Below are 19,732 nucleotides of genomic sequence, written 5' to 3'. Positions count from 1 at the left end.
CTAGGGACTCTTACCAACCAAAATGATGGATTCTAAAAATGCAGCCTCAAAGGAAGCTGGAGTACCTGGTAGTTCAGTTTTGCAGCATAGAAAGCTAGTAGCACACTAGAATCTGACTACAATTGTGCTTTTACAGTCTACACCTATCGCACACCATTTTGAACCTCGTAAAATGACATCAAAACCTCGCTGAGACATGGTATTGACTCTTGTGGACTTGCTGCTAAAAGGTGAGAGCATAGGCACAGATGTGGCTTGAAGATATGTTAAACAAGTCTCAAATTTTATTTTTGTAACCTCCAAATACAGAACATACTTTTAAAGGATACACACAAAGTGGAAGTCACTAACTATGAACACAATCCAAGTTTGTAATTCTCACATTTTACATATTTCCTACCCTTCAAAAGTCCGTGCCAGAAGGTTGCTAGTGAAAAGGAAAAACGCAACTTCACACAATTCTGGTTGCTTAAGAGCACTGTACTAACCTCAACAACACAGCAACGGGAAATTGCTAGTATACAACTAAAATGTCACTACTTGCATCAAACAAGCCAACCGAGCTTCACAAGCCCTGCTTTGGTCCCACTGCTCCAGCCAACACACACACACCCATGTACCTCTTGCCTCTAAACAAATATTACAAGATACGTTAAGAGCCTCCATACTATCTGTTCCCTGCTCTCTTAGGACGGGGCTTGTAAAGAACAACTGTGACATATTTTGAATGGAAACGATGGGTTAAACCCAAAGCAAGCACCGACTGTACTGTCCTCCCCTTCTCGACATACAGATGGTTGAGAACCACGTGTTGTGGACGCAACAGGGAGCCAGAAGCATCAGCATTATCATGCACATCCAGGAGAGTTAGCTGCAATTGAGGTGGTACTGCTGGGGGCTCCTTGCTGAAATCCTCCATTGTAGGGAAAAGACTATCGTAGCTTGAATCCGGTGACCTGGGAGGTTCAAATCCTGATATACTTTCAACATTCTCAGGAATATTCTCCTGCCATACAAATCCAGAAATGAGAGGCATGACACAGGTTCAACATAAGAGAATCGTTCTGTGAACAATTTTTTCTCGAAGGTCCTCACTTGCAAATCCAAGACATTCTTGATAAGTCCCTTCTCATCTTGTGTGAATGGAAGGTCTGGTGAGTACCGAAGCTCCCCATTCACTAAAAAACTGAACTGGTATACCCCTGGTGGGAGGAGCTTCACAATCGTGAAGTCATCTCCAGCCCTTTGCAAACGTGTTCTGCATTCAATGATAAATGTAAAGAAAATGCGTAAGGCTTTTGAGTACCATACACTCAGAGAAAAGCAATGGACAAACGATAGAAGATCAGTGTGACTGGAGCATGTGAATAAGCAAATTATTAAAAAACATACAAAAGACACTGCAACCTTTTATGCCAATTATCCCATGAGCCTTCTATGTAGACTTCATCCCCACCATATGTCCACTGAATTATGGTAGGAATGCCTCGTTCTTGCTGATGATCATTTCGCATTTGTATTTCAAAGTTGCGTGGAGGGTATGGGCTGAACCCTCCGTCGTTCCCCTTTGAAATGGGTACCATTGGAATCTATACATGACAATAATGGTGAGACAATCTCTCTCTCTCTCTCTCTCTCTCTCTCTCTCTCTCTCTCTCTAATGATGTCATACATGATCAGGAGTAAGCCATCTGTACCACATGACATTCTACATGCAAAGTTTGGGGTGGGCCCACTGAGAGTAAGGCCCTCAAAGCTTGTACATGATATTATTCTCCTTCGGTGATAAAATACTCCAAGGGGGGGGGGGGGGGGGTCGGCCCATTCTGGCCTCTATGCGGTGTCACACATGCAAGCTCCATTTTCAGCATTTGTGGATGTTTTATCGCTTTTATGTTTTATGCAAAGTGATGATGGATATGTGTTAAGGCTGTGGCTATGTTTAAATGTTTGAATATGCATTGATGGTATCAACAAGTGTGTGGGCGCCGCCCACCGCTTGCGAGTTTCATTGGTATTAGAGCATAGGCTTTCTTGGAAGCGGAGGCTTCCTTCTATCAATAAGGAAGAGAAAAGATCTCGAGTGGGGACCACACTTACCATCATTGCTATTAAGCATGGCCAGTCACTTCAGAGCCTATGAAGCAAGAGCATGAGCAATAGACAGCTTGGTCTAAGGATTTATGAATTCACAAAATTTATCTTGGAAGTATGGATCCATCCTTAGGTTTATGGATTATGTTTATGACTCCCTTTAATTGGGTTGGATTATTCTTTATGGCTCCCTTTATTTGGGATGCATTGGAGTTATGAAACTCATTGTTCACATACCTTGTGTAGTGTTCTCTTGTCCTACGTGCTCTCTTGAAGATTGTTTCTACCATGTGTGGGTGGAAAAATAGAGAGCAGATGGAAGGGAACATGGGCACTTCAGAGGGTAGTGTCAAGCACAACATACCCTGTGTAGTGTTCTCTTGTCCTACGTGCTCTCTTGAAGATTGTTTCTACCTTGTATGGGTGGAACAATAGAGAGCAGATGGAAGGGAACATGGACACTTAAGAGGGTAGAGTGAGTTGGTGGCCGAAATGCCTATAAACTATGTGCAGCAGAAATGCTTATGGAACACCACGCTATTTATGCCTGCGAGTGATTGTTTTATCTTGTTACTTGAGCCCACCTCTCATCCAAGGTGTGTGGTCAGAGTACCAACACGAAGTGCAAGTGGTAAAGTGGACATGATACCTGGTTGGCAAGGGACTTATGTGTACGCCAAGGGTCATGTGGATTGGCACATGTTTGTGTGCTTTGAGCTTGGATTATGATATCTGGACTTATGGGACTGTTTTGTCTTGTCCATTTATTTGGGACATGGATTTATTTATCTTTATGCCATATTAGAATCACTATCTCCCCATACAGAGGCCAAGAGGTTCATTGTTCATCTCACCATGCATGTGGATTCATGTTGGGATTGTAAGAGGGCAATTCAATGAGCACTCCACTATACACGTGGATTCGTGTTGCGATTGTGGAGTGAATGTTTCATTGTTTCCACACCATGCTTGTTGATCAGAGTTGGGATTGTATGGGAGAACATGGGAACTGTTGGGATTGGGAGAAAGGATTGCCAGAACTATGGAGAACAACCTTTTCTGTCATCATGGTTTGTGCTCTTGAATGGCACCAGTTTGTGTGCATAGCACATGTTTTTGTGTGAGGCACTAGTTTCTTGTGCATGGCACTTATTTAAGTGTCTTAGCAACTGGTTGGTGATTTTCATTGGCATATGATGATGGGGAGAAACCTGAATTAGGGTTTAGAGTTCATTCATGGGAGATATACACAGAGAAGCAAGGGAGAGAGAGAGAGAGAGTTGTGGGGATAAGTCAACTCATGAAAAGCATGAGTGTGTGACTCCCCTATCACACATGTATATTGCACTAGTACACATAGTGCACTTAGTACATTAAAAGTACTAAGTGTACTATGTACTATAACTTATGGGCTTGTACACACTATAAGGGTGGGCATAACGCCTTTACCCCAACAACCTCCCACTTAAAGGCAAAGTGCCCTTAAGTAAAGGAAAAGAAAAATCAGCATGTACATGATAATATACAAGGCCATATCAAGGCTGAAACTGGCCTCATCCAATGCCCATCAAGTGTCTGCAATGAGCAAACCGCTCTGGAGGCAAACTCTTCGTCAACAGATCAGCCGGGTTGTCATCCGTATGAATCTTAACAAGCCGAATTTGCTTGTTCTCTATCACCTCTCTGATGAAGTGATACTTCACATCCACATGCTTCGTCTTTGCATGAAAAACAGGGTTCTTTGCCAACTGAATGGCACTCTGACTGTCACAATGCAACAATGGAATATCCCCTGTATAACCCAAATCAACCACTAACCGAGATAGCCATAATGCCTCCTTGCAAGCCTCTGTGGCTGCAATATACTCGGCCTCTGTAGTAGATAAGGCAGTGCACTTCTGCATCCTGGATATCCATGACACAGCACCTCCTGTGAATGTAAACACATAACCGGTAGTAGACTTCCGGTTATCTGGATGACCGGCATAATCCGAATCCGTGTAACCATGCACTAATGCATCCTGTTTGCCAAAGCAAATGCACAAATCCTGTGTGCCCTTCAGGTATCTCATGACACCTTTCACTGCTTCCCAATGCTTCTTGCCAGGGTTGGCCATGTATCTAGAAACCACTCCCACTGCAAATGCAATGTCCGGCCTAGTAGCAACCATGGCATACATGAGACTGCCACAAGCTGAAGCATACGGAATCTTGGCCATATCAGCCCTGTCTCTATCTGACTGTGGGCTGTCCATAGCACTGAGTTTCACATATGGAGGCAAAGGAGTACTAGCTTTCTTCCCCCCGTCCATATTGAACCTCTGCAAGACTTTGCCAATGTATTCCTTCTGAGACAAATACAACACATGCTGATTTCTGTCCCGAAGTATCCGCATACCCAAGATGTGATTAGCATCACCCAAATCCTTCATATCAAAGGTTTGATGCAGCCTCTGCTTCAAGGCATCCATCTCTTTACGAGATTTCCCGGCAATCAACATATCATCAACATACAGAATGAGAATCAAGAGACTGCCATCCAAAGCTTTCTTGGTGTACAAGCAGTGATCTATGTCACTTCTCCTGAATTTCTGAGTTTTCATGAATGTATCAAATTTATGATACCATTCTCTTGGTGCCTGTTTGAGTCCATAAAGACTCTTTTTAAGCTTGCATACAAGCTTTTCCTTCCCACTTATTGCATAACCCTCTGGCTGCTGCATATATATCTCCTCATGGAGATCACCGTGAAGAAAAGCAGTCTTCACATCCATCTGAATCAAGTCCAGATCATCATGCGCAACCAAAGCCAACACAGCTCTAAGTGTGGTCATTTTGACCACTGGAGAGAAGATCTCATCAAAGTCCACACCATATTCCTGCTTGAAGCCCTTAGCCACTAACCTGGCTTTGTATCTTGGCTTTGCATCTGGTGCAACTTTGAGCCTGTATACCCACTTGCATGGCAAAACCTTTTTGCCTGCAGGCAAATGCACCAACTTCCATGTTTCATTTTTATGCAGAGAATCCATCTCTGACTTCATGGCACGCTCCCATAGAGCTTTGTCTGCCCTCTGTAAAGCCTCTTTATAACATGAGGGCTCCCCACAGTCAGTAAGCATCAAATAGTCAACCCCTGGAACAAACTTGTCAGGGGCTCTGGAGGGTCTTGTGGACCTCCGTACCCAATGACCATCATTTGCAGGTTGCTGTCCAGCCTGCATATCACCCATTGGTGGCTCCTGTTCCATGCCATAAGGCTGAAAAATCATGCCCGGTATATCCTCCAACTGTGGTATATCCATAGGGATATCTTCTGCCATATCTGGCTGTCCATTTGGACCATTTTCAGCACCATTTAAGGGCTGGTTTTCCTGATGTAATGGCTGATTTACAGCCCTTTGTTGTTGTCCATGATGTCCATCGTCATCAAAGATGACTCTGCCAGGCTCCTGTTGCCTTGCAGGCTCTTTATACATGCATGTTTCATCAAAAATGACATCATTGCTGCGTATGATCTTTCTATTTATGGGATCCCAAAGTCTATACCCCATTTCACCTCTGTCACCATATCCTAGGAATATGCATTTGTGAGACTTAGGATCAAGTTTGGTGCGCATTTCCCTGCGTATGTGCACATACGCAACGCAACCAAACACTCTCAAGTGCTTGTATGACGGAGGCTTCCCTGTCCATACTTCTTCTGGCACTTTCCCACCAAGCCTCGTGTTAGGTGACCTGTTTATAAGGTGAACGGCTGTCATAACAGCTTCAGCCCAAAAACCATGAGGTAATGCAGCATGCGACAACATAGAACGGACCTTCTCCTGTATGGTCCTGTTCATCCTCTCTGCTGTCCCGTTTTGTGGAGGATCATAAGGAGTAGAGAGCTCCCTCTTGATGCCTTTAGCATCACAAAAGTCCTGAAACTGTTTGGACGTATACTCTCCACCATTGTCGGAACGCAAAGCCTTCAGTGTTTTGCCAGTTTGATTCTCAACATGAGCAACAAACTTCTGAAACACTGAGAATGTATCACTCTTCAAACGAAGAGGATAAACCCACACCTTGCGTGTGGCATCATCAATAAAAGACACAAAGTATTTTGCCCCTCCCAAAGAAAGCTGAGGCATCTCACATACATCTGTATGCACAAGCTCTAACTGAGCATCTTTCTGTCCAAGAGCTTTCTTGTGGGGGCACTGTAGTTGCCTACCATATATACAATGCTCACAAAACTGAAAACTTGAAAACTTTAGAGAAGGCAAGTAACCCAAACGAGACAATTGCTCCATTCCCTTGACACTCATGTGTCCCAACCGGCTATGCCACATAGAAATTTCCGGCAGCTCGGTTGCATTTACATTAGCATGGTGACAAACACCTGCATGCATAAAGTAAAGAGTGTCCACCTTAGAGCCTCTGGCAACAACCAGTGAGCCCTTACTAATCTTCCACTTTCCACTACCAAATGTGGTAACATAATCAGCATCATCAAGCTGTCCAGTAGAAAGCAGATTCTTCTTGATCTCAGGCACATGCCTGACATCATGGAGCATAAGCTGTGAGCCATCTGAAAATACAAGCCTTACATCACCTCTGCCAAGAATTTTGCATGCATGGTTATCACCCAAATAAACCACTCCTTCATTGCCAGCAGTGTACCTGACAAACAAGTCTCTGCAACCTGTGACATGAAAGGAGGCACCTGAATCAATGATCCATGAGTGCATACCATGACCACCTGTAAGAAGTGAATGGGCATCAAGTGAAGACGTAAAGAGGACCTCATCCTCACTGCCACCTGCATGTGACACATTGATTTCTTCAATCTTGACTCCACTTTTGCCCTTTGGCTTTACATCTTTGGCTTCATCCTTCTCTTTGTCTTTGCCTTTTCCCTTTTCCTTTTGATCATTTTTCCATTTGTAGCATTGCTTTTTAATGTGTCCCTTCTTGCCACAATAATGGCATTCCAAATCCTTTTTGGAGCGAGACTTGCTCCTTCCCCGTTCTTGGCTTTTCCCCCTTTGCTGGGATCTCCCACGTGCATTCATTGCATTGGACTTTCCAACAGAGTTGTTTTTCCTGTTCATCTCTTCTTGAAGAAGAGCACCCTCAACATCTGCATATGACAGCATAGCATGCGAATTGCTAGTGGCTGTCCTAAATGTGTCCCAACTCTCTGGCAAAGTGCATAACAAAAAAGTGGCTTTGAACTCATCGTCCATTGCCAACTTTTGATTGATGACCTGGCTGACAATACCATTAAACTCATTTAAATGGGCTGTCATAGACGCCCCTTCCTTCATCTGAAGACCTATGAGTTTCTTCAACCAATACACTTTGCTTGAGGCACTTTGTTGGGCATACAAGTCCTGCAATCTCTGCCACATTCCCCAAGCTGTCTTCTCTTCACGAATGCTGAAAAGTAATGAGTCTGACACAGACAACATGATAGTAGATCTTGCCAGCTCATCCATATCTTCCCACTCTTCAGCTGTAAGAGAAGCGGGCATCACACCCCTTTCTTTGATAGGCTTGTGCTGCTTTTTCTGGAGCAACACATTGTAGCACTGGGTTTGCCAAATATCATAATTATGCGAGCCTTCAAGCTTCTTGATGTGAAGCAATGAAGAGCTCTCACCTGTGGTTGCCATAGCAAAATGCAACCTGTAATGCCTGACTCCCTGCAAATGTGCAAACACTGCACCCAAGATGTGCAAACACTGCACCCAAAGCACACAAAGTGCTCACAAATGTTCTCCCAAGCTTTATCTCCCACTGCGGAAGCAAGAATGCAACTTTTCTCCCACTTTTTGTGATGAAAACACCAAAATCTGGTTGCTGCAGATTTTGGACAGCACCTTAAATGTGCTCTTTTGCCCTTCCAAAGTACTGTACAGCAGTACCAAGTGCTCACCAATGATGTACCAAACCTGTACCGGCAATTTCAGCAGCTGAATTTGAACCTTTTGATCACTCAAAACAGTGTACAGCCATGCCAAAACATGTACAAATCTGTACCAAATCTGTACCAGCAGGTACAGTAGCAATAAATGCTCTCCTGGCTGTCCAAATGAGTGAAAATCAGACTTTTACAGTCCTGTATACTGCATACAACAGTTCCGAACAGAAATTGGGCAAAAGCCCCTTGACTGCAAGCTGATTTTTGAGGATTCAAGGCATAAATGACTTGCCTGCTGCTTTGCCAAGCTCAACAAGCATACAAACTTGAAAAAGCCCCTTGATTTGAGATCAATTTCTGATCATGCATGGTACATTGGCGCACATGAAGGCATCCAGAGTGTTCACGATGCTTCCCCCTGGCCACATATACATCAAATACATGAAAGCCCCTTGATTTACAGGCACATTGAGTGCTTGTAAGGCATTAGCACATTAACCACAGCATCAAATGCGATCGCCTGCATGCAAATCGACCAAATCGGCACAAAAGCCCCTTGATTTGCACTGCATTTGCTGCAATTTGCTGCAATTTTGGCCAAATGTGCGATTTTTCACATCATACAGCATGTATGAGTGCTTAATTGCACAATTACATCAAAAGCCCCAAATTTTGACATCCAATTTCCTGCAAATTGATCCTGATTTGACCAATTTCCTGCAAATTTATCCTGATTGTGACCAATGTCACCCGATTTTGCCAATTTTGCTCAAAAATTGAGCAATTGGGCACCTGTACCTGCTCAATTGATTACTGTATTTGCTCAATTGCAAATCCCAAAAAAAATTGAAGCAGAATACCTTGAATTTTCTGGATTTTTCTCTGATTTGCAGGCGGGTTGATGAATTTGGTGCTGATGCTTGATGCTGATGCTGCTGTTCATGCAAACCTTTGTAGTCGGGCTCAAGAGAGGCGCCTTTACACAGGTGACTGTTGCGGGCAATGGCAGAATGCGAAGGAAGGAGGGACCATAGCGAGCCTGACGAGTCTGCAGCAGCAAATGGCCGAGAGCGCAGCGATGAAGATCAAGAAGTGCTGCCCAACGCGTCTTCGCTCCACGCTCAGATGCAAAAAAGTGGCTGCTGCTGCGTTGACTGTCCTTGCGCTTCAGTTGTTGTAGGCGCCTGAAGTCGGAAGTAGGTGCCCCCCGTTGCTCACGCGTGTTCGTTCCACGCTCACACCCTCCAGTTTCGCCTAGCGCTTAACGCCCGCCTGACGTATTCGCCTAGCGCCTTGCTGATTAGAGTCGCTCACGTAGCTGCTTATGCTTTGCTTCGCCGTGCGCCTTCTACACGCTTGCGTTCGCTGCTGAGCCGACTCGCTTCTTTGGCCACCAGCGCCTTGCTTCAGTGTTCGCCTGCGCCGTTTGCCTGCGCCGTGTGCTGACCTCCTCGCTCGTGGCTGCTGTGCAGCCCGCCTGGCTGCTGGGCAGTCATCGCTTGGCTGCTGGGCAGCTGGGGCAGCCCACGCTGCTGGCTGGGCAACAGCTGAGCCAGCCCACGCCTACTGGCTGGGCAAGGAATGACAGAAATCAGCACTCAAGAAGAATCTGGAGAGACCAACGCTCTGATACCAGTTGATGGGGAGAAACCTGAATTAGGGTTTAGAGTTCATTCATGGGAGATATACACAGAGAAGCAAGGGAGAGAGAGAGAGAGAGTTGTGGGGATAAGTCAACTCATGAAAAGCATGAGTGTGTGACTCCCCTATCACACATGTATATTGCACTAGTACACATAGTGCACTTAGTACATTAAAAGTACTAAGTGTACTATGTACTATAACTTATGGGCTTGTACACACTATAAGGGTGGGCATAACGCCTTTACCCCAACATATGATTATCTCATTGATATTGGTGATTGAGACACAATTGGCTCTTGTGCCTGTGTCTAGCATATCTTCCATGGAATTCTCGCCCATTTATTTTGAGACATGATTTTGATATTGGTATTATGGAGACTTGTTTAGTCTCACCCATTTCTTTGGGACATGGATTCTTCAGTTATATTGGATTTTTGAGACATTTTTGGCTCGACTCCGACGGAAATTCTGTTCGCGTCATTACATCTGGAATTGAGCAGATACCAAGAGTTGGCAAAGTGCCTATGTTGACAGAATGTCTACCAGTTGGGATATTTATAGAGATAAAGTTTATGGAAGGACCCATCTCTTAGATTGGGACATGTGGCAAGAAAGTGGACCAAAGTGAGACAAGTGGCCTGACACTTGTTAGAGAGTGGATCAAAGTGAGACACTTGTCACTTCAACTATTGTGTGGCTCTCCACTTGTTATTGTAGCCTTCTCTTGCCATTCTAGCTCATGGGAGGCCCAAATCTATAAATTGGAGTCCTCTCTCTTCATTAATAGAGGCTCTCTTGCTGCACACTAGCCTCTACCACCATTACAGGCTGCCCTAATGATGGCTACTCTCTTTCTCTCTCTTGAAGGCTGCCCATGAAGAATACCGGCTGTTGGGGACTGTTTTGGAGGCTTCCATCGCGAAGAAATACTGAAGGCAAGAATATTTAATCATTTATTATGATTTCTAGCCATTGTACTTGTTGTACCAGCCTTTGTACCTGTTGTACCACCCATTGTACCGACTGTACCAGCTTCTATACTTGCTATACCAACCACTGTTTCTGCTGTACTAGTCACTATACATGCTGTACCAACATTTGTACTTGTTGTACCTACTATACCAACCACTATACCGGTTGTACCAGCCATGCCTACTGTACCGACTGTACCAACCATTGTACCTGCTGTACCGACTGAATGGAGAGTTGTACTTGCTGTACCAGCTCTATTGCATGAAGACCCGTGGTTTTTGGGGAAGAATCAGTACCCACACGGAGGTATATGGATTATGTTGTTGGCTCGGCATTTCTACAGCCTATGTTCCGGCTCAGTTGCCTTGTGTTGGGCTGTGTTATGGCATTTGTATATGGATAATCCAGCATCTCCCGTGGGGTGAGTAAGGCCCTCAAAGCTTGTACATGATATTATTCTCCTTGGGTAAAGGGGGGGGGGGGGGGTCGGCCCATTCCGGCTTCTATGCGGTGTCACACGTGCAAGCTCCATTTTCAGCATTTGTGGATGTTTTATCGCTTTTATGTTTTATGCAAAGTGATGATGGATATGTGTTAAGGCTGTGGCTATGTTTACATGTTTGAATATGCATTGATGGTATCAACAAGTGTGTCAAAGGCCCTAGTTCTCCGGGCACCGCCCACCGCCTGCGAGTTTCACCGTCATAGATTGGTAAGAAGTGTGAGATCTACAAGGATCACTTCTTGAGACTCTTCGAGGATGGATTCTTTTAGATCCCGGGATACATATAGATACACACGTCACATGCTATGCGTAGTATCACGATCGGCCAGCTTAGGGTATCCTCCCACCGCCTCAGAGTAGAGATTGGTAAAGCTGAGGATATCCCACATGAGGAGAGGACATGCGCAGTATGCATCACAGGAGCAGTAGAGGATGAGGCCCATTATCTGTTCAGTTGCCCGGCTTACTATGAGATATGGGGGAGATTCCACTACCTCTTCCAAGACGGATTCAGACCACTCACACGGGTGATATTGTTTGAAGATCAGAGTTGCTTGGGCATGTACTTGATGGAGCTCAGATGACACAGGGATGTAGTGTTGAGGCAGCATGCTGAGAGACAGCCCCGGCTCCGATGATGGGACACCTCATAGAGAGCCATCACAGATTTCTTTGTGGTACACACATCCACATCGGAATCCATTGCCCCCAACATTTCCTCTACTACAACATCAGAGCCGACCACCACCCACACCCATGCTCCAGCTCCATGCCCCCCACAGGAGTTCTTAGTAGCGAGAGAGCTCGATCCATTCTACGAGCCAAACGTCCCTGACCTAGAGCATCAGGACCCTCCACCACACAGAGATAGATTAGGGAGGTTCTCCGTCAACATGACACGCTCCCATCACAGAGGCCTCGCATTCACTCCACCATCAAATTGGTCCTGGCCGAGATGGTTATCGTCATTAGCTGATCACAGCTTTTCTCACTCTACACAGGATCATCTGGTGATCACATGTACTGTCATATGTTTTCATTTTACTTTTTCTTTCAGTTTTCCATGGCTTAGTATATCCATGGTACCATTGTATTACTTTTGGTCTCGTGAGTCATAGGCTCTTGGGTCTTCCATAGACGTTAATATAACTTTCTTTCTTTCTTTCTACGTATACATATATATATATATATATATATATATATATATTGGTTTGTATATTGATGAGATCTCACTCTTCATGGACAGATTTGGGGGTGCAGGCTCATGACTAGTGGTGCCCTTATACACATGACATTGTTCTAATCACAGCCTGTGCACACTGAAGAGGGATTACAGAGGTTTTTACTTTTTTTCCAAGAACAACCCTCGAATGAAAAATAAGGTGGGACTCACTCTCCAGCTGGCCCGCTCTTTTGGGGGCGGGGGAGGGGAGGGTAGTGCCATGATGGGTGCTCCAAGCCAATGGGCCCCGGCTCCACATGTTGAGACACCTCTGCTGCTGCATCCTGTCGAAGTCTCCAATAAGGCACTGTATGATGTCCGTCCATCCGTGTTGAACAGCCTCCGGCATGCCAAATATGCCATGCGTGTAAACCCCATGTGCAAACTTAACATAAACCATAGCTTGCACTTTATCAATTAATCATCCGCTGTAACCGACTGGGGAATTGGAACAAAAGATACACACTTCAAATATGCAAACAGAGTAAACATAGCAGGAAGCCACAACAATATAAAGACAGCACACTGAGTTGGAATGGCCGGCCCCCCGCAAGAACTTCTTTATTCAGTAGAAGCTTTACAAGAACTCAAGGTGAGGGTGCACATGGCACCAGATTTTCCACAGCTATACTGAGCAACCTTCCACATAGCATAAACAAGTCTCAAGCCTGGCTTTCTTCCCAGAACCAGAGAGAGAGAGAAAAAAAAAACAGTTTCAAAAATCAGCCCAAAGCTGTCTCAAAACACCCCAAAAACTGTCCAAAATCTATCTCAAAACAGTCCCCAAATGCCCAGCCAGAACTGAGAGAGAAAAAACACCAGCTGAAGGCACACATGTGGGTGAGTACGGCTGCTGTACAGCTGCTGTGCAGCTGACTGTATGGCTGTCAGTACAGCTGCTGTACGGCCACTTCTGTGGTTGGCAGGCTGAGGACAGCCAGCAGCAAAAAGTGCAGAGCTGCTGCTGTACGGCCAGCGCCTCTGCAGCAGGCAGCAAAGCGAGAGAGGAGTTAAAAAAAGCTGCTGCCCGCCTGTGTGCACAAGAGAGAGAGATATGCTGCCGTTGGCCCATCTGTGCTCTCATGCACCTCCAAAAGAGAGAGTCAATCAGCGGCTGCTGCCCCCTATAACTGTGCACACGCAAGAGAGGGATGTTCAGCTGCAGTCGGCCACGTGTTCTCAAGTGCATGTACTCCAAAAGACAGCCCCTTCCTGCTTTTTATGGAGTCGACCAGCTGTCTCTTTAGCTAAGCTTTTCCTCTTTGCCAAAAGTGGCTATGTTTGCTCAAAATATCCCAATTATTGCTTTTCCCAGCTTGCTCCCCAAGTTTGTAGCTAGGCACCTCTTTTTGTCCAAGGATTCATGCCCAAATAATAATATGTCCAGCCAGCCTTTAACGATGTGTGAACACATCCATATAAGTCACTTAAATGATTAAAACCCCATGATGCTCATGTTGTGTGGCAACCTTTCAGGCAAATCCTTGCTAGTGAATGCTTCAGCTTCCTTATGTGGACAATCCCCATTCTCACCTTGGTTCCATTTTGAGTGTGGGCTTGCCCCTAAACACCGATCAAGACTTCTGAATAGAGCAAATGGTGACATCCCCTCCGCCTTATAAGTAGTTGTCCGCAACTGTATAAGCGTGATACTAGAAACATACTCTTCAAATGTAGGAGATTCAGTGCCAATCTGTAGTATGCAACCATAGCCATAGAAAAAAATAGTTCCAACTGAAATTTATGCAGCCAAGAGGCACCTTTCATGCTGGGAAATGTCCATGCTAGTGACATTCTCGGCAGCTTTGTAAAAGTTGTCCGCATCTTTAAGCTTCAATCCATATATTCAAGAGATAATCATGTCCCAAATAAATGGGCGAGACTAGGCAAGTCTCCATAGATCCATAACCGTGTCCCAACTTCCACGAAGTGGGCGACTTTACCAGTTACGCTCCCAGTTGGATATCCATCCGTTACTACGGAGGAAGTAGCTGGGCTCAAGTCCAAAATCCAATATATTCACAATCCAGGCATTGAAGCCATAAATCCAAATCCATAATCCGAAGTCAAATACGGGCACAAGAGTCAACCGTATCAAGAAACAAACTTTGGCTACTTCTAGCGGCCATGTCAAGAGTCAGCAGACACAGGTACAAGTGGCAAGTGTGTCCCAAACATCCATAAATACATAAGTAGCTATGAGTATCTGTAAAAAGAAAATGGACAGAGTACATAGCCACAAAACATCTTGCCATGCCATTGGACTGCATAAGGGTACCACCCCTATGATCCATACACATGCCCAAGCATAACATGCTTCACATGTCCATCTCTTCACAGGTACTTGCGCTTTGTAGTGAGCCCTATACAAGAGTACAAGTGCTTTCCCAGGGCAATGACCCTTACATGAAGCCAAACATGCTCGCCAGAGTTTCCTCTTCCACAAGACTTTATTCACTAGGACAACGACCCTTTCATGAATTCATGAAATACTCACTAGGGCTACCACCCTTCCATGAGTTTACATAACTCACTAGGGTCACCAACCCTTCCATGAGTTCACATACTCACTTACCAAGTTACCAGGGTCACTAACCCTTCCATGAGTTCACATACTCAGTCACTAGGGTCACCAACCTTTCCATGAGTTCACATACTCATTCACTAGGATCACCAACCCTTCCATGAGTGATTTCATCCACAGTTGACGTAGACACAGTCCCCTGCCAACGGGATGCTAGATCACATGACCCTTGGCGTAGACACAAGTCCCATGCCAACGAGACGTCATGTCCACTCTACCACATGCACTCCGTGTCGGTACTCAGAGCATACACCTTGGAGGAGAGATGGGCTCAAGTTCACTCTACCACGTACACTTTATATTGGTATCCTGATCCCACACCTTGGAGGAGAGGTGGGCTCAAGTTCACTCTACCACGTGCACTCCGTGGTGGCGGTATTCTGATCACAGATCTGGAAGGAGAGGTGGGCTCACGTGTATAATATAAGATAAGAACGAGTCACAAGCATAGATATGGTGCTCCATAAATTTTTTTGAAATATATAGTTTTACAGGCATTTCGGTCGCCAATAGAAATCCATAGCAAAATTCTCATTCCATGAGATATCCATGAGTTCCATATGTCCAATGCATCCCAAATAAAGGGAGCGAAAACTTGATTCAAGAGCTGACGCTAATATAATTGTCATGTGTTTGCACAATCATAATGACAAAAGCGCCATAGAAATGCATTAAATCCTCATTGGAGATAGATAGAACCCGAATCTTAATGACTCTATATCGCATAAAATACCAAAATCATGAATTAGTTTAGTGGCTTTGCGGCCAAGAAAGAAAGATAGATAGCTGGATTGCTCAAAGTATCTTTCCTGCAACAAACACCAACAACCGGAGGGTTCTCCTTGCACATACATGCAAGAGTAAAAACATATATTCAAGCGACAGAAAGACTGGATATATTTATTTCAAAAGAATTGCATATACATAAGCCAAAATACTTACCTGATCAAAGGATACTTGGCAAAAGTACACAACCTAGGTGTATGCGAAATAGCATCCTTTTTACACAAAACATAAGCCTTCATGAGAGGCTGAAATCCCTCGTCAAAGAACCTATATCTCAGGCGAAGCCTGTCTATCATCATGATGTGTAATAATTGGATGAGGGCAAAAGACCGTCATGTGTCCCACTGCTCCACAATCTGTGAACTTAGGCTGCCACAAAGAATCACGGGGTGATACTATCTGCAATGCAAAACCAACACCCTATTTCACCCTAGCGCGGGAGCTGCTCTTCCTAGGAGGAAGAGAGGGAGTTGTGCGAGGATGAGTGCTCATCCAAGTCCTAGGGTAAACGTTTTCTGTACTGCTCAGGAGGGTTTGGAATGAGAAATTGGCCATTGGGTTGCACCTTGATGTTACCATTCTCCCAAAGGTATCTAAAAGCCAAAATCTGAGGATCTTCGGCATACATTTGTGCTAAGTCTCAAAAAATATCCATTACCGACCTATCCTTTCCAGATAGTAGCCTTTCCACATTTGGGTAGCGTCGGTAGTTGCTCAACAAAGCCTCTCGCTTGGCCAACTGTTCCAAGAGTTTGTCCAGCTATCCGATATAAAACTCCTTTTGAGCATCAAGGGTCTTCTAGAACCCTATAGCCATGTGCTCAAATAGTGATTTCATATCATATCCTAGCAAGGTTGTTCTATCAATAGGATAGATGTCGGAGCAAGCTATGAAAACTTTTCTGGATCCTTCCAAGATCTTTGCTCTTCTCCAAGAAATTTGGAAAAGCTGCGCTCTGATACCACTGTAAGTGATCGGGGACTCGGAACAGAAGATAAACACTTCAAATATGTTAACAAAGTATGAACGCAGCAGGAAGCCACAACAATATAAAGAGAGCGCACTAAGCCGGAACGGCCAGCACCCTGTAGGAACTTCTTTATTCAGTAGAAGCTTTACAAGAACTCAAGGTGAGGGTGCACATAGTACCACGAATGCTCCAACCACGTTCTAGAAAATGATAAATGATCTCTTTCGAGGTTATTTAAGTAAATTTGTTGTGGTATTCTTAAACAATATTTTGGTCTACGAGGTTCTCTTGAGGAAGTATGAAAAGCACCTCCAAATCATCTTTAGATATCCTCACGCGTGAGAAGCTATATGCAAAATCTCTTAGTATGAGTTCTTATAGAAAGGACTAGTTTTACTTGGGACATTGAATTTCCAGGCAAGACATGAGCATTGATGATGAGCGTATACAAAAGGTATTAGATTGGTCGGTTGCTCATGCTATTACATAGCTTCGTTCTTTTTTGGGATTCATTGTTTTCCTTAGGAAGTTAGTGCAATAATATTCTAAGATAACTTTTCCATTGAGTAACCTTCACAAAGGACGTGGACGGAAGTCTAATAGTCCTATTGATTAGAATGGAAAGATGGATGAGGCTTTTCAAAGCCTTAAGATGAAGGTGAAGGATTCACTTGTCTTATCCTTAACTGGATTTTGGTAAACCATTCGTAATAGGGACAACTCTGTTCCAAGAGAGTAAATATGTTTCTTTGAGAGCAAGAAGCTCAAAGAAGCCCAAGTGTAACTGTTTGGCCCTCCTAGCTCTTTTCACACAATGGAACTCATGCCCGGACACATGGACATAATCATCAAAGCATGGGAACAGGGTCTAGGAAAAAGCGCTAGTCTTGGGTAAAAAGCAAGAAAAAGCAAAAAAGTCAAACTGAGTTGACCGCGAACTAAGGGCACCATTGGAAAGAGGAGACTGAGCTAGATCAAGAAGCTAAGCCCGTTTTCCAAAAAGCAAGGCCCTGAAGTTAGAAAAGCTTAAATCAAGAACTTTTGGCCATGTTTGATTATTATTAGAATATAAAAAGCAGAAGAGACAAAAGCAAAGCATAGCAAACAGCAGGGACCCTCTTCAAGTATAAAAGAAGCATGTATCCCTTTTGATGATATAGATCAATTTGGTGGAGATCAACTCCGTGAAGATCAACTTTGTGGAGAGCAAAAGGATCATCTCCATCAACCTCATCAACTACACTGCCACCGCCAGATCACCGCCTTGTGCCTATGGCGCCATCACCCTGAAACACCACCACTGGTGATAGAACCGTCGCCGCCTTGTTGCGCCACCGTTTCTCCTATAGCACCGCCTGCCTCCACCACCGCGCTGCCTTGCGGCGTCCACTTATGCCTGCCTGTGCTGCCTACCAAGAGCCACCTGTAGCGCTTTTCTTAGCCGCGCACTACCCCAGTACCACTGCCTGTGTTGGAGCCGTTGTTGGCCAACACAACTGTTGCCACTCTGCACAGAGCCGCTTGCTGCTCTTAGCTGCCCGCCGTTTTTATCTTCCGCTTTGCTAATACCTCTTCTTCAAAATCCTCACCAGGAGGATTGCCATTTGGGGACTCGTTTCCACCACCTCGGTGTTTGTTTCCTTGAAGTGCCTACCAGATTTTCCCTTGGACATCCATGAGGATTCGGGATTTGATTAAACTTTGGACATTGATACTAGCCCGGTGAGAGACTCTTGTGGGTCAACCTTGTGGTATGCTCGGCATCAGATCTTGTGGCTTGACACCGAGCTAGGCCTCTTCATCGACATATTTGTTTGATATTTTATTCATTTGTTGTATCGGTCCTAGCTTGGAAAAGCCTGCGGATTGTTCCTGAAAAAATTCCTGAAAGGGGGCGGGCTCAGTGTGGTGTACTGTGCAAGATCCCTATACCCTTCTCTCTCTCTCTCTCTCTCTCTCTCTCTCTCTCTCTCTCTCTCTATCTATCTATCTTTATCTCTTGGACATGTGGTTGAATTTGTCACTACACACACTGCTGGGCTTACATTAGGTACCCTACTCAGGAAAAAGAGCTTTATGCTGTGATACATATTTTGAAGACACTATTTGTATGGCTCCAAGTTTTCAATCTTGACCGACCATGAATCGATCAACCTAACTTGAGGGGAAAGAAGGCAAGGTGGATTGAGTTAATGCAAGATTTTCATATGGACATTAATGGAAGAAAGGAGCCAGAATCAGATTTCCCATGCTTCGAGTCGAATAAGAGACAAGACATGGCTTCACTATGATTTGGCAACCCAATCAAGAGTGGTATCTCCACAAGGAAGTACAAATTGCCGGTGGGAAAACATCAAGTTGATCTATCCCCAAACACCCCAATGATTTCTCTCTCTCTCTCTCTCTCTCTCTCTCTCTCTCTCTCTCTCTCTCTCTCTAGGTTCCTAAAGCAATAAAGCAATCTATTTCTTCGTACTTGGTTTATGTCACAGATCCTAAGGAATCTGAGAGTGATGAATCACTCCCAACTCTTCATCATTAAAGGAAAGATTTCCTAAAGAAATATGAAGATTGTTTTGCAGATACTCTACCAGAAGAGTTACCCCCGGAGAGACCGGAAGATCATCAGATTGACATTATGCCAAGAAGTTCACCTCCTAACCATCCTCCCTATTGTGTGAGTCAGGCACAACAAGAAGAGATTATGAAGCTTTGAGTTATCGGAGAAGGGTTTGATTAGACCTAGTTCATCACCCTTTTGTTCTCCAGCTTTATTGGTTCAGAAAAAGAATGGTTCTTGGCGTATGTGCATTGATTACAAGGCTCTTAACAAGATCACTGTTAAGAACAGATTTCCTATTTCTACGATTGATGATATCCTAGACAAATTGGATGGAGCCACCATCTTTAGCAAGATCAACTTGAAGAGTGGTAACCATCAAGTCATGATTGTTCTAAAGCATATTCACAAGACCACATTCAGGACCACATTTGGACTCTATGAGTATTTGGTGATGCCTTTTGGTCTTACCAATGCCCCGCCTAC

The 19,732-nt window shown here is 44.5% G+C and overlaps 1 protein-coding gene across 1 annotated transcript in view; it reads right to left on the bottom strand.

The window, feature by feature from the left end:
- Window positions 1-265: 265 nt before the first annotated feature.
- LOC147604410 (SNF1-related protein kinase regulatory subunit beta-2-like) overlaps window positions 266-19,732 on the bottom strand; it is a 60,431-nt gene continuing 40,964 nt past the window's right edge. Inside the window, exons 2-4 of the mRNA XM_086795253.1 lie at window positions 1,408-1,589; window positions 1,096-1,258; window positions 266-1,006 (exon numbers count right to left, since the gene is read on the bottom strand). Coding sequence (XP_086651379.1) covers window positions 668-1,006; window positions 1,096-1,258; window positions 1,408-1,589 — 684 coding nt within the window. The 3' untranslated portion in view covers window positions 266-667. The remainder of the gene's footprint in view (window positions 1,007-1,095; window positions 1,259-1,407; window positions 1,590-19,732) is intronic.

The sequence above is a fragment of the Cibotium barometz genome, chromosome 62, assembly GCF_041138505.1.
Source record: "Cibotium barometz isolate CiBa-2024 chromosome 62, ASM4113850v1, whole genome shotgun sequence".
Taxonomy (NCBI): domain Eukaryota; kingdom Viridiplantae; phylum Streptophyta; class Polypodiopsida; order Cyatheales; family Cibotiaceae; genus Cibotium; species Cibotium barometz.
This window is presented reverse-complemented; position numbering and strand designations above follow the sequence as displayed.